This window comes from Saccharomyces cerevisiae, chromosome IV, assembly GCF_000146045.2.
Source record: "Saccharomyces cerevisiae S288C chromosome IV, complete sequence".
Taxonomy (NCBI): domain Eukaryota; kingdom Fungi; phylum Ascomycota; class Saccharomycetes; order Saccharomycetales; family Saccharomycetaceae; genus Saccharomyces; species Saccharomyces cerevisiae.
This window is the reverse complement of record NC_001136.10, coordinates 471,853-484,132: the sequence shown is the minus strand read 5'-3', so window position 1 is coordinate 484,132 and position 12,280 is coordinate 471,853. Positions and strand designations below refer to the sequence as shown.

General features: G+C 37.0%; 7 protein-coding genes across 7 annotated transcripts, besides 1 other annotated feature; 3 read left to right on the top strand and 4 right to left on the bottom strand.

Annotated features, from left to right (window-relative positions):
- Positions 1-73: 73 nt before the first annotated feature.
- Positions 74-127: an origin of replication (ARS417; Autonomously Replicating Sequence).
- Positions 128-272: 145 nt separating this feature from the next.
- MLG1 (putative acyltransferase) lies at positions 273-1,463 on the top strand (the record flags this gene model as incomplete). The annotated part of the gene is made up of 1 exon (NM_001180326.1): positions 273-1,463. One exon carries the CDS (start codon positions 273-275, stop codon positions 1,461-1,463), a length of 1,191 nt encoding a protein of 396 aa, NP_010301.1.
- Positions 1,464-1,865: 402 nt separating this feature from the next.
- Positions 1,866-5,018, top strand: KCS1 (inositol polyphosphate kinase KCS1; the record flags this gene model as incomplete). Its single annotated transcript, NM_001180325.3, has 1 exon — positions 1,866-5,018. One exon carries the CDS (start codon positions 1,866-1,868, stop codon positions 5,016-5,018), a length of 3,153 nt encoding a protein of 1,050 aa, NP_010300.3.
- A 356-nt stretch (positions 5,019-5,374) lies between these two features.
- On the top strand, positions 5,375-5,659 carry DAD1 (Dad1p; the record flags this gene model as incomplete). The annotated part of the gene is made up of 1 exon (NM_001180324.3): positions 5,375-5,659. One exon carries the CDS (start codon positions 5,375-5,377, stop codon positions 5,657-5,659), a length of 285 nt encoding a protein of 94 aa, NP_010299.3.
- Positions 5,660-5,847: 188 nt separating this feature from the next.
- Positions 5,848-6,336, bottom strand: HED1 (Hed1p; the record flags this gene model as incomplete). Its single annotated transcript, NM_001184688.1, has 1 exon — positions 5,848-6,336. The coding sequence occupies one exon, from the start codon at positions 6,334-6,336 to the stop codon at positions 5,848-5,850; it is 489 nt and encodes a 162-aa protein (NP_001035220.1).
- Positions 6,337-8,143: 1,807 nt separating this feature from the next.
- On the bottom strand, positions 8,144-10,087 carry RAD61 (Rad61p; the record flags this gene model as incomplete). Its single annotated transcript, NM_001180322.1, has 1 exon — positions 8,144-10,087. One exon carries the CDS (start codon positions 10,085-10,087, stop codon positions 8,144-8,146), a length of 1,944 nt encoding a protein of 647 aa, NP_010297.1.
- A 262-nt stretch (positions 10,088-10,349) lies between these two features.
- PSF1 (DNA replication protein PSF1) lies at positions 10,350-10,976 on the bottom strand (the record flags this gene model as incomplete). The annotated part of the gene is made up of 1 exon (NM_001180321.3): positions 10,350-10,976. The coding sequence occupies one exon, from the start codon at positions 10,974-10,976 to the stop codon at positions 10,350-10,352; it is 627 nt and encodes a 208-aa protein (NP_010296.3).
- A 215-nt stretch (positions 10,977-11,191) lies between these two features.
- On the bottom strand, positions 11,192-12,280 carry RPL4B (60S ribosomal protein uL4 L4B; the record flags this gene model as incomplete). Its single annotated transcript, NM_001180320.3, has 1 exon — positions 11,192-12,280. The coding sequence occupies one exon, from the start codon at positions 12,278-12,280 to the stop codon at positions 11,192-11,194; it is 1,089 nt and encodes a 362-aa protein (NP_010295.3).

Genomic DNA, 12,280 nt, shown 5'->3' with positions numbered 1-12,280 from the left:
CGTTTATTAAGAAAAGAAAAAGAGTAAAAAAATAATTTGCTATTTTGATCTAGTAAAGACAAATACAAAGATGCTTACGCTCAATTCCTTTATTTTTTTATATTTATGTAGCTTTTTGTATATTCTTAAGGACTTGTTTGATCTTTTACCCCTTCGCGTGGAGATAGGCTGCGCGGTTACTTTTATTAGAACGTACCCCAGATCTGTCCGTCGAAGGTTAAAGAAATGAACAAACAACCCTACGTACGACTGTGTTTTGCAGTTTAAGAAGGATGAAGCATTCCCAAAAATACCGTAGGTATGGAATTTATGAAAAGACTGGTAATCCCTTTATAAAAGGGTTGCAAAGGCTGCTTATCGCTTGCTTGTTCATTTCAGGCTCGCTGAGTATTGTCGTTTTTCAGATCTGTCTACAGGTGCTTCTCCCTTGGAGCAAGATTAGATTTCAAAATGGTATAAATCAAAGTAAGAAGGCTTTTATCGTTTTATTATGCATGATCTTGAACATGGTGGCTCCCTCTTCTTTGAATGTCACTTTTGAAACATCGCGGCCATTGAAGAACTCTTCTAACGCCAAGCCATGCTTTAGATTTAAAGACAGGGCTATAATAATTGCAAATCATCAAATGTATGCAGACTGGATTTATCTCTGGTGGCTTTCCTTTGTTTCAAATTTGGGTGGTAACGTTTATATCATCCTGAAGAAAGCTCTGCAGTACATACCATTACTGGGATTTGGCATGCGAAATTTTAAGTTTATATTTTTAAGTAGGAACTGGCAAAAGGATGAGAAAGCTTTAACAAATAGTTTGGTTTCTATGGACTTAAACGCGAGGTGCAAGGGGCCCCTTACAAATTATAAGAGTTGTTATTCCAAGACAAATGAATCCATTGCCGCTTATAATTTAATCATGTTCCCTGAGGGTACAAATCTAAGCCTCAAGACAAGAGAAAAAAGCGAGGCATTCTGTCAAAGAGCACATTTGGACCATGTCCAATTAAGACATTTGTTATTACCGCACTCTAAAGGCTTGAAGTTTGCAGTAGAAAAACTAGCTCCTAGTTTAGATGCTATCTACGATGTCACTATTGGATATTCTCCCGCCTTGAGAACGGAATACGTCGGCACCAAATTCACCTTGAAGAAAATATTCTTAATGGGTGTCTATCCGGAGAAAGTAGATTTTTATATTAGGGAATTTAGAGTTAATGAGATCCCTTTGCAAGATGACGAAGTTTTTTTCAATTGGTTACTGGGCGTGTGGAAAGAAAAAGATCAACTGCTAGAAGACTACTACAACACAGGCCAATTTAAAAGTAATGCTAAAAATGACAACCAATCCATCGTTGTTACGACACAAACGACTGGATTTCAGCACGAAACATTGACACCCCGTATCCTTTCATATTACGGGTTCTTCGCTTTTCTTATTCTTGTATTTGTGATGAAAAAAAATCATTGATTTAACCTTAAACCAAACATAATTAAACCTGTATTTCATATATTATTTCCACTTAGCTTAGCCATCCACAACGGTAAAGTTACAAATATATAAGTAATAGTTGCTTTCATAAAAATTATTAACACTTCTTTCGAACTCATCGCAGAAGTGTCGCCGGCCCCTCAACTTCGCGCCGTATCGCTTTTTTTTTTTTTTTTCAATACAGGATCAAGACGAAAAACACTTTTCTGTTCTTGTTTGTCTCTGTTGGTTGGATTATATCTCCAACAAAAGGGAAAATCCCAGTTTGACCTTATTATATTAGAATTGTCTTTTGTCTTCTTTCTTTCATTTTGTACATCTTTCTGTCTTCTCAAATCTTTTTTTTATTTTTTGTATATATAAAACTAAAGCTAAAAGACTATGGATACCTCTCACGAAATTCATGATAAAATACCCGATACATTAAGAGAGCAGCAGCAGCATTTGCGCCAAAAAGAGTCGGAAGGGTGCATAACAACATTGAAAGATCTTAATGTACCTGAGACGAAGAAACTTTCCTCCGTCTTACATGGCAGAAAGGCGAGTACATATTTAAGAATTTTTAGAGATGATGAATGTTTAGCCGATAACAACAATGGTGTAGATAGCAATAATGGCGGGTCCGTGACATGCGCGGACAAAATAACAAGGTCAGAAGCAACTCCCAAATCGGTACCAGAAGGACTACAAGTTTCTGAAAAAAAGAATAACCCAGATACTTTGTCCTCTTCATTGTCAAGTTTCATTTTATCTAACCACGAGGAGCCGGCAATTAAGCCCAATAAACACGTGGCGCATAGAAATAATATTACTGAGACAGGTCAAGGCTCTGGTGAGGATATCGCAAAACAACAATCACACCAACCACAGGTGTTACACCACCAGACTTCTTTAAAGCCAATTCAGAATGTTGATGAGGGATGTATTTCGCCTAAGTCCACTTATCAGGAGAGCTTACATGGAATATCGGAGGACTTAACGTTAAAGCCTGTTTCTTCTGCAACATACTATCCTCACAAAAGTAAAGCAGATTCTGGTTATGAAGAAAAGGATAAAATGGAAAATGATATTGATACTATTCAGCCTGCCACCATAAATTGTGCCTCTGGTATAGCGACACTTCCTAGTTCATATAACCGACATACTTTCAAAGTTAAGACATATTCAACTTTATCACAATCCCTAAGGCAAGAAAACGTCAACAATCGTAGTAACGAAAAAAAACCTCAACAGTTTGTGCCACATAGCGAATCAATTAAAGAAAAACCCAATACGTTTGAACAAGATAAAGAAGGCGAGCAAGCGGACGAAGAAGAGGATGAAGGTGATAATGAACATAGGGAATATCCCCTAGCAGTTGAACTAAAACCATTTACGAATAGAGTTGGAGGTCACACTGCAATATTCAGATTTTCGAAGAGAGCGGTTTGTAAGGCTCTAGTGAATAGAGAAAACAGGTGGTATGAGAATATAGAGCTGTGCCATAAAGAATTATTGCAATTCATGCCACGTTATATTGGTGTCCTGAATGTTAGGCAACATTTTCAGTCAAAAGATGACTTTTTAAGCGATTTGGATCAAGAAAACAACGGTAAAAATGATACCAGTAATGAAAACAAAGACATAGAAGTCAATCATAACAATAACGACGATATTGCGCTTAATACAGAACCCACGGGGACCCCCTTAACACACATACATTCCTTCCCCTTGGAACATTCGTCGAGACAAGTACTTGAAAAAGAGCATCCTGAAATTGAGTCTGTCCATCCACACGTGAAAAGATCACTGTCAAGTTCCAACCAACCTTCCTTGTTGCCCGAGGTTGTATTAAATGATAACAGGCATATTATACCGGAATCTCTGTGGTACAAATATTCCGATTCTCCAAACTCGGCACCGAATGATTCGTACTTTTCGTCCTCCTCTTCTCATAACTCATGTTCGTTCGGTGAGCGTGGCAATACAAATAAATTAAAAAGACGCGATTCTGGGTCCACCATGATCAATACTGAATTGAAGAACCTAGTCATAAGGGAAGTATTTGCACCGAAATGTTTTAGAAGGAAAAGAAACTCTAATACGACTACAATGGGAAACCATAATGCGCGTTTGGGTTCCAGTCCATCTTTTTTAACACAAAAATCAAGAGCCTCGTCCCATGATGCATCGAATACGTCTATGAAGACTCTTGGTGATTCATCGTCACAAGCGAGTTTACAGATGGATGACTCGAAAGTCAATCCGAATTTGCAGGATCCTTTCTTGAAAAAATCGCTTCATGAAAAAATATCTAATGCTTTAGATGGCTCGCATTCAGTAATGGATTTGAAGCAATTCCACAAAAACGAACAAATAAAACATAAAAACTCTTTCTGCAACTCTTTATCACCCATTCTCACTGCAACCAATTCTAGAGATGATGGCGAATTTGCCACCTCCCCGAATTATATCAGCAACGCACAAGATGGTGTTTTTGATATGGATGAAGATACGGGAAACGAAACTATAAATATGGATAACCACGGCTGCCATCTTGACTCTGGTAAAAACATGATTATAAAGTCATTGGCGTATAATGTTTCAAATGACTATAGTCATCATGATATTGAATCAATTACGTTTGAGGAGACGTCCCACACCATTGTTTCAAAATTTATCTTATTGGAAGATTTGACAAGAAACATGAACAAGCCTTGTGCACTGGATCTAAAGATGGGGACAAGACAATATGGCGTAGACGCCAAAAGAGCCAAGCAACTGTCACAGCGTGCAAAGTGTTTAAAGACCACTTCTAGGCGTTTAGGCGTTAGAATCTGCGGATTAAAGGTTTGGAACAAAGATTATTATATCACAAGAGATAAATACTTTGGTAGAAGGGTTAAGGTTGGTTGGCAATTTGCTAGGGTACTTGCACGTTTTTTGTATGATGGTAAGACCATTGAAAGTTTAATCAGGCAAATTCCAAGGTTGATCAAGCAACTAGATACTTTGTATTCTGAAATTTTTAATTTGAAAGGTTACAGGCTATATGGCGCGTCTTTATTACTAATGTACGATGGAGATGCTAATAAATCAAATTCTAAAAGGAAAAAAGCTGCTAATGTTAAAGTCAACTTGATCGATTTTGCACGTTGTGTTACTAAAGAAGATGCAATGGAATGTATGGATAAATTTCGTATACCCCCAAAATCGCCAAATATAGAAGATAAAGGGTTCTTACGAGGTGTGAAGAGCTTGAGGTTTTATCTGTTATTAATCTGGAATTATCTGACTTCTGATATGCCGTTAATTTTCGATGAAGTAGAGATGAATGATATGATTAGCGAAGAAGCAGATTCGAATAGTTTCACCTCCGCCACCGGTTCGAAAATCAACTTCAACAGTAAGTGGGATTGGTTAGATGAATTTGACAAAGAAGACGAAGAAATGTATAATGATCCAAATAGTAAACTAAGACAAAAATGGAGAAAATACGAGCTTATTTTCGACGCTGAACCAAGATACAATGACGATGCTCAAGTTAGTGATTGAAAAGAAAGGATAGAACTAATGAATATTCTTTTAGCTGCGCTTATTTCAGTCCGTAAATGCATTTATCTATTCGTAACTATCATTATTTTGATTGCATAATCCAATAAATACACAAACGAGCATAGCATATATAACTATATATATGAAAAGACAAACGAATTTGTACGTGTATGAATATGACTACACGGTTATAGGCGATCACTAGAACCATTGAGCGGAAAGGGCCACCTCCGGGTAAAAGTCAAGGCCGCGAAAATAACAAAGGGAATAAACAGTCACCTTTAACAAGAGGAGGTAGTAATTAGCGTAGGAATAGGACTGATGAAGAGCTCGGACGTGTGAGGATATATGTACATATGATGGCTAGTACATCCAATGATGAAGAAAAGTTGATATCAACCACTGACAAATACTTCATCGAGCAGAGGAATATAGTATTGCAGGAGATCAATGAGACTATGAATTCAATCTTGAATGGTCTGAATGGTCTCAATATATCATTGGAGAGCTCGATAGCTGTGGGAAGAGAATTCCAGTCAGTTTCTGATTTGTGGAAAACACTTTATGATGGGTTGGAAAGTTTATCAGACGAAGCGCCCATCGACGAGCAACCTACTTTATCTCAATCGAAAACGAAGTAAAGTTGCGGTTCCCTCTGTCTCTCCTAATATTATCCTAAATTTATGTTTACAGTCGCAAATTAGATAAAGGATACGTAAGATATAAATTGTAATTTTAGCCTAATGATAAGTAAGTTGTGGACAACTTTTGCACGTTGAAAAAAGTGGAGGGCCACCGAACTCTTTTTCAAACGTTCTCCTCTTTGAACTTAGTTGTCTACCGTTTTGGATGGTAATAGCTGTTTCTTGGATAGACCTACCTTATATTTAACCTTGTTAGAATCCACCTGATAGAATGTCTTGTTCGTTTCATATATCAAGTCCTTTAGGCTCTTCTTCTTCCTTGGAGGGCTTTTCTTCATTGAAGGTGGTGGTTGTAGCCTGTCAAGCTCTTTCGAGGGACCTCCTTGGTATTGATCTTGTTCTCTTACTCCTTTTTTGGCGTCCAGATAAGCACCCCCATTGGGGCTTCCGCCACCTGTGTTCTCAGACAGATTTTTGGCACGAAGTTGTTGTTTTTCCAATTCCAAATTAAACAGTCTTCTTTCTACAACGTTGATGTTGACTATGGGAGAAGTCGTAATAGACCTTTTGTTCTTTCTTGCTGGAGCAACTTCGGTGCACAAGCTCTTTTCGGCATTATTATGTACCCCGAGTGGTATATAGGAGCAGCTTCTCCTATTTGATCTTTGTTGCATCGTCTTGATTTCTCTCTTTCGTTCGTCTCTGACATGTAGTTGTAATTCAAGAATTTAACCTGGGCGGCTATCTTAATAAATAGTGCATTACTCAAGCAAAAATCAGAAACCACGTACGCTAATTAAAGCCGTGAAAAACGAAAATATAAATATGCGAGAGTATACATTAAAATATTGTACATGTTAGCGACGCAGATTTATACCTCGCCATTTTTAGTCTTGAATTGAGGTGATCTTTTATTAAAGAGCATATCACCTCGGCAAGAACCCAGGTCTATTACACAAGTGGCAAGGCAAAGTGTGCATAATAAATATGTAATATAGTTACTTGCATTTTTTAATCTCTTGAGGTTATTATTCCTCATGTTGTCTAACTTCCAAGCAACTAGGAGTGATAAACACGTCGTCTTTAGGAATGGTGAACATTGGCAGTTATGGCCATTCAGAATGAATTTCAAGAGAAAAAGGATGCACCTTGCATGAAGTACCAAGAAAATAGACAAATCCGCTGGAGAAATTGGTATTGTTACTATAATTCTTATTCCCGATGTTCCAAGCAGGCATTCACATGCATCAGTTGAAAGGTATATAAGTACTACTTCAATATATCTATCAGCTCTGGGAAAATGCTTCAAGAAGGAAAAATGATAAGTAAACTATCCTTTAACGCCTCATGATTATTGAATAGCCTATACATGCAGAGATTAAATTTGATCCAACACCAGTAAATCCTTAGTTAAGTCATCGCATGCATGTTTACCATACATTCACTACTATTTGTGTACGGAAGACCAAATAAGATAAACCATAATGCTGGTCTCCTTCCATTTACTAACATACGTAATTGCTCCTACTGCCGTTCAGCCTAACCTACTCACACATTCTGATGGTGATCATGCAATCTTTGAGTGAATATGTTGACTAAAAGAACATTAAGCTTTATTTTTTTGGCGTGACCAGCGGGTACTGCGATTCTTTGACTTTGTTTTCTACTGTATCACTGGAAATTGATTGAATAATTAACCAATTTAAAGTAACAATAACACAGTATCACAAAAAGTCACCTGATGGACCTTATGGGATATAGAATTTTTACCCGCCGAGTTTCAAGACTCTGCGGTATATTAATTACCATCAGTACATTATTAATGAATATATTAACCTTTTTTCGTATGTTTATTAATATACTATTTTTATTGCATTGTTATATCGTCTACCCGAAGTACTCTAGGCTTCCTATGCCTCGAAAAAAAGGTTTTAGTCTTTCAGTTTTTTAAGCCCTTTCAACCTTTTTTAAAAGGTGCGGAGATCCTGCTCATATTTTTTTATGATTAGTTATTTTGATATTATGCGTATGATAAATAATCACACCAAGTAATTCAACCTGAATTTCTTATTCGTGTTTAATATGAAACAGTATGATTTCTTTTATTTGTATAACGCTCCTGATGAATTGTGCAGTCAAGGAAATTAATTAAATAATTAAATAATACTGCATTTATTTTCCACCAAACTTATGTCGTGAAAAAAAATTGTCAGGAGTATAACTCTTAAAAAGTAAGCTACCATTGACATTTTAAAGAAATTGTAGATGAACATATTAAAAGCGCCATAAGGCATACAAAAAAATACGCTAGAAGGCTCATCAAAGATCCTGGTAGCTTCAATGCACTGAAAGCGATGTCAAAATTTAAGCAAGTGCATGGCATTCATTAATTTAAGGATAACATAATAAATTCTGGACAATTTTTCAATAGTTGCCAGCAGGGTGAAGATGAAGCCAGGCTATGTTCAATGTATGCTTTCTTTATATTGTAATTCTTTCACTCGTGTATATTGATTTTAGGTAATTTAACGCTATTTCGATTTTATTTGAAATACCTTCATTAAATTGAGATGTTTCCGATTTAAATGCTTCCAGCTCTACTAGTAACAAATTGAGCTCCCCTGGGTCTAAATTACTATTTTCTTTCCGTTGTTTAATTAAAAATGAAAAATTTAAGTAAAACAGGCCCTGTACTAACCTATTTTCAGTGTCAGAACCGTCACGGATCATTTTAACAAATATAGTTTTCATATCATACCATAATTTGCCGTCAAGTTTTAAACGACTATTTTCTCTACTGCAAATATTGAGGCAGAGCCCTAAATGCAAGAGTATGTTATCAACTTTCGCGTCTGTCAATGGATGTATGCTTTCCAAAATTGTGTTCATTGAACTTTGAAATATCATATCTGCCTCTTTCCATAGCGTATAGTTATGTACTTCCATGTTTGTTAACAAGATTAGGATTTTAATCAACGAGTCATCATCAAGCATATCCTTAAACTGATTATTCAAGTTGCTTATCAGTGAATCGAACATTTCAGGTTGTTCAATATACATGTGGCAAAATTCGGAAGCGGTTATTAATTTTTCTAAAAGAGGAATAAAAGTCTTAACGTGCCGACTGAATAAGTCCTTATTTGAAGCAAGGATGGAGATTCTCTTGATTATATCTAACGATAAATTACCATGCATTTCCCAGAGTGATAATGAATAATAAAGTCCCGTTTTGAATTGAGTCTTCCGAAGAAAGTCTTCGAAATTTAGGTGTGAGAGTTTTTTAATATGCTTATTCTTTTTTGTCCGTATTTTACCATCATCTTTACTTAATTCGATAGAGAAATTGTCAAAGCTTGGCGGGAAATCGGATTGTGATTCACTAACTTTATGTAGTAAATAACCCTGTAATAAGATTAATTCAGGAAAATCCGATCTAAATTGCGCAAAACTAAGCTTAATTATTTCCTTTTTGAAATATCTTTTCGCATATTGAAAAAATTCTTCGTCATTAATAATCATTAGGGATAAATTTAAAAGTTTTTTAAAGTATTCATTGATTGGTACCGTAGTATTGTCATTACTTTTAGAATTGGACAGAAGAAACTCAATATCATCCTGGTATTTTATTGTATCTCCCATATTTTTTAATTCGTTGTAGTGATTTGTTGAAGTTAATCCTTCTTTTTCAGCATTACTGTTGTCAGCGTTATTTAGGGACAAGGTGTTAGCTTTCTGATCTACCTCTTCTCCCATTATTTCATTTTCTTTATTTTTGTTTATTAATATTGTTCTAAATTTGCCATATTTTTTGTCTTTGGATGTGCGTATGCTATTATTCTCTATAGAGTCGTCCATCTTCATCTCATTTTCAAGCATTTTATTCAGTATATCATCGTCAGCTCTCGGTAGCTTCAATATGAATTCATTGATGTCATTGTATATTTTCCTTATTGATTCAAATTCATTGTGCATTGTAATGCTGTCTTCATCTTGTACGTCTGGTTCAATTGAAGACGTTATGTTCGCATCATGCTTTTGGTAAGTTCTTCTTCTTTTTCTCTTAGATGCCTTTGAACCATCAAGGAAATTAAAGGCACTTAACTTTTCATCTTTCATAAATGCCATTGAGGTATCACTGCTAGTGATAATTTTGACGTTTTGGTCATTCCTTTTTGAGTCCAGTTGTGAAGAGGGCTTCTCATTTGCACCATCAAATGACGACGAGCTGTCCTGAGCCTTTCTAGGCTCGTCCAATAATCCCTCTATCGGGTGGTCTGCAATACTGCTCGAAATGGTAGAACTTACATCAGGAATCACGGAGTTTACATCGTCATCACTAAATTCAACATCGGAAGAAGATGGCAAGCCTTTATTAGATCTAAAAGGAGTTCTGAGAACTGGGCCCCTCTTTCCATATGCTCTCATTTTTTCAGAAACAGGATGCTTTAGGGTAAGAAGATGGTTTCGTTTTGCGATAGTTTCTCTGCGCAGTTTTTCATTATTATAATAAAGTGAAGCTTCGTCATCAATAAAGTCGCGTAAAGCTCAGAAAGCCTCCTCAACCAAAACTTACGAAATCTATTAAAAAGGGCTGAAGTAAACATAGAAGGGAGTAAATTAGAATGGAGGTATGTATCTTGCTTTATAAAGGATTATATATCATGAAGACCAGCTTGAAAGCATTTTATCATATCTTCTGCAAATAACCTTGTTGAATCAAACGCTCTACATCAGACTGCCTTACGAAAAACTGGGAGTCTTTAATAAGGTTAAACACGCCGTATTCAGTTTGAATCTCACCAGCATCTTTGAGCACTCTAACATCAATAAATACATCGCTCGGAGGCACTAAAGAGCCGGATAAATCAATATCGACCAAGTCACCACTTTTTAAATCAGTAATTAAATCGCAGTATTCTTTCAAATATTCCTGCTCTTGATGAGAAAGGTTATTTGTGTCTTGTTGGCTAAACGTAATGCTACTCATCAAGTCCAGACCATTATTATTCCAAGCCATAGAATCTAGTATGTCTGTTCTCAACCTTTGGTATGCTAAGAGACATCTCTTGTTCCTTTCCATACATAACAAGGTAACGAAATACTGGCATTTAGCCACCTTATCATCTAGCATTCCTAGTTGCTGCTGTTCTTTAAGATATTCCGTATTTTTACGTAAATTTGAAACTTCTTTCAGAATATTTCGTATTATATCTTCATGATACATGGGTAAATTAACATCTTGATTACTTCTTGCGTACAGCTGTTTTGTTCTTTTAGCTTCTAATACTAATTTATTACCTAAATCTCCATACATGATTCTCTGTGAGCATGGCCGTTTATAAACGATTTTCCCTCACATCTATTTTTCAGCTTTCTTCGTTAGTTATTTTAAATTACAATTTTCGCGTTGTAACGACAAGAAGGTTTTGAGCAAATCTGACGTTTCGACTTTAAAGAAAACAAAAAGGTTTGATTAAAGACTAGTAACAAAGATATTTAAATTAAAGTTAAAGATCTATACTATAAATTCTAGTCATGCTTCAAGGTTTCGGCGAAAACAGCAGCTGGCTTGGTACCAGTCTTTTCAGCCTTCTTGGAACCTAGCTTTTCAGCAGCAAAGACCTTGGCGTAAGGGTTCAATCTCAACAAAACTTGCTTGTTCTTCAATGGGTTCTTCTTCAAAACGTGAGTACGCTTTTGAGTAGCTTGGCCAGCTGGTCTGATAGCAGATTGGATTTCAGAAGAGTTGATAATTCTGGTGACATCAGAAGTGGAGATGATGTGGGATGGCAAAGTGTAACCGACCTTGGAGGAGGCAACGGTTTCGGAACCCCAGACTTGGTCCAACTTGGTGAAAGCAGCTTCGGTCCAGATAACGAATCTACCCAAGTGAGCACCTGGAGCCAATTGCAACAAGTTCAAAGAAGCAACGTTGGCAGTTTCAACACCTGGAACGTTTCTCAAGGCCTTGACGATACCGTTGTCTTCAGCGTAGACAACTAATGGACCTCTTCTTTGAGTCCATCTTCTGTTTCTGTACTTACCCTTACCGGCTCTCAATTTCTTGGACTTCAAGACCTTCAACAAGTCGGAGTGAGCACCAACAGCCTTCAAAGCAGCAACAGCTTCCTTGGTCTTTTGAATAGATTCCAAGTCAGTGGAGACAACCAATGGGATTTCTGGAATCTTTTCGACTCTGTGACCTCTGGCCAAGACCAAAGAAGCAACAGCAGTAGCAGCAATAGCAGAAGCAGTGGCGTAACGCTTTTCGTTGTGGTTAACCTTAACGTTCCACTTTCTCCAGGTCTTAGTTGGAGCAAACATACGACCACCACGACACATGTTACCGAAGGCACCTTGACCGGATCTACCGGTACCACCACCACCAACTCTTGGAATACGAGCGACGGCACGACCGGTACCCCAGGATTCAGCGGAGGTTTGGTGACCAGCCTTTTCAGAAACAGCGTAAGCTTGTCTCTTGTTCTTGTTCACAGAGGTGAAAACAGTGTGGACAATGTCAGGACGGATAGGAGCGGAGAAGACAGCTGGCAATGGCAAGGCATTGGCAGTAGCTTCACCAGTCAAAGAGTGAACAGTAACTTGTGGACGGGACAT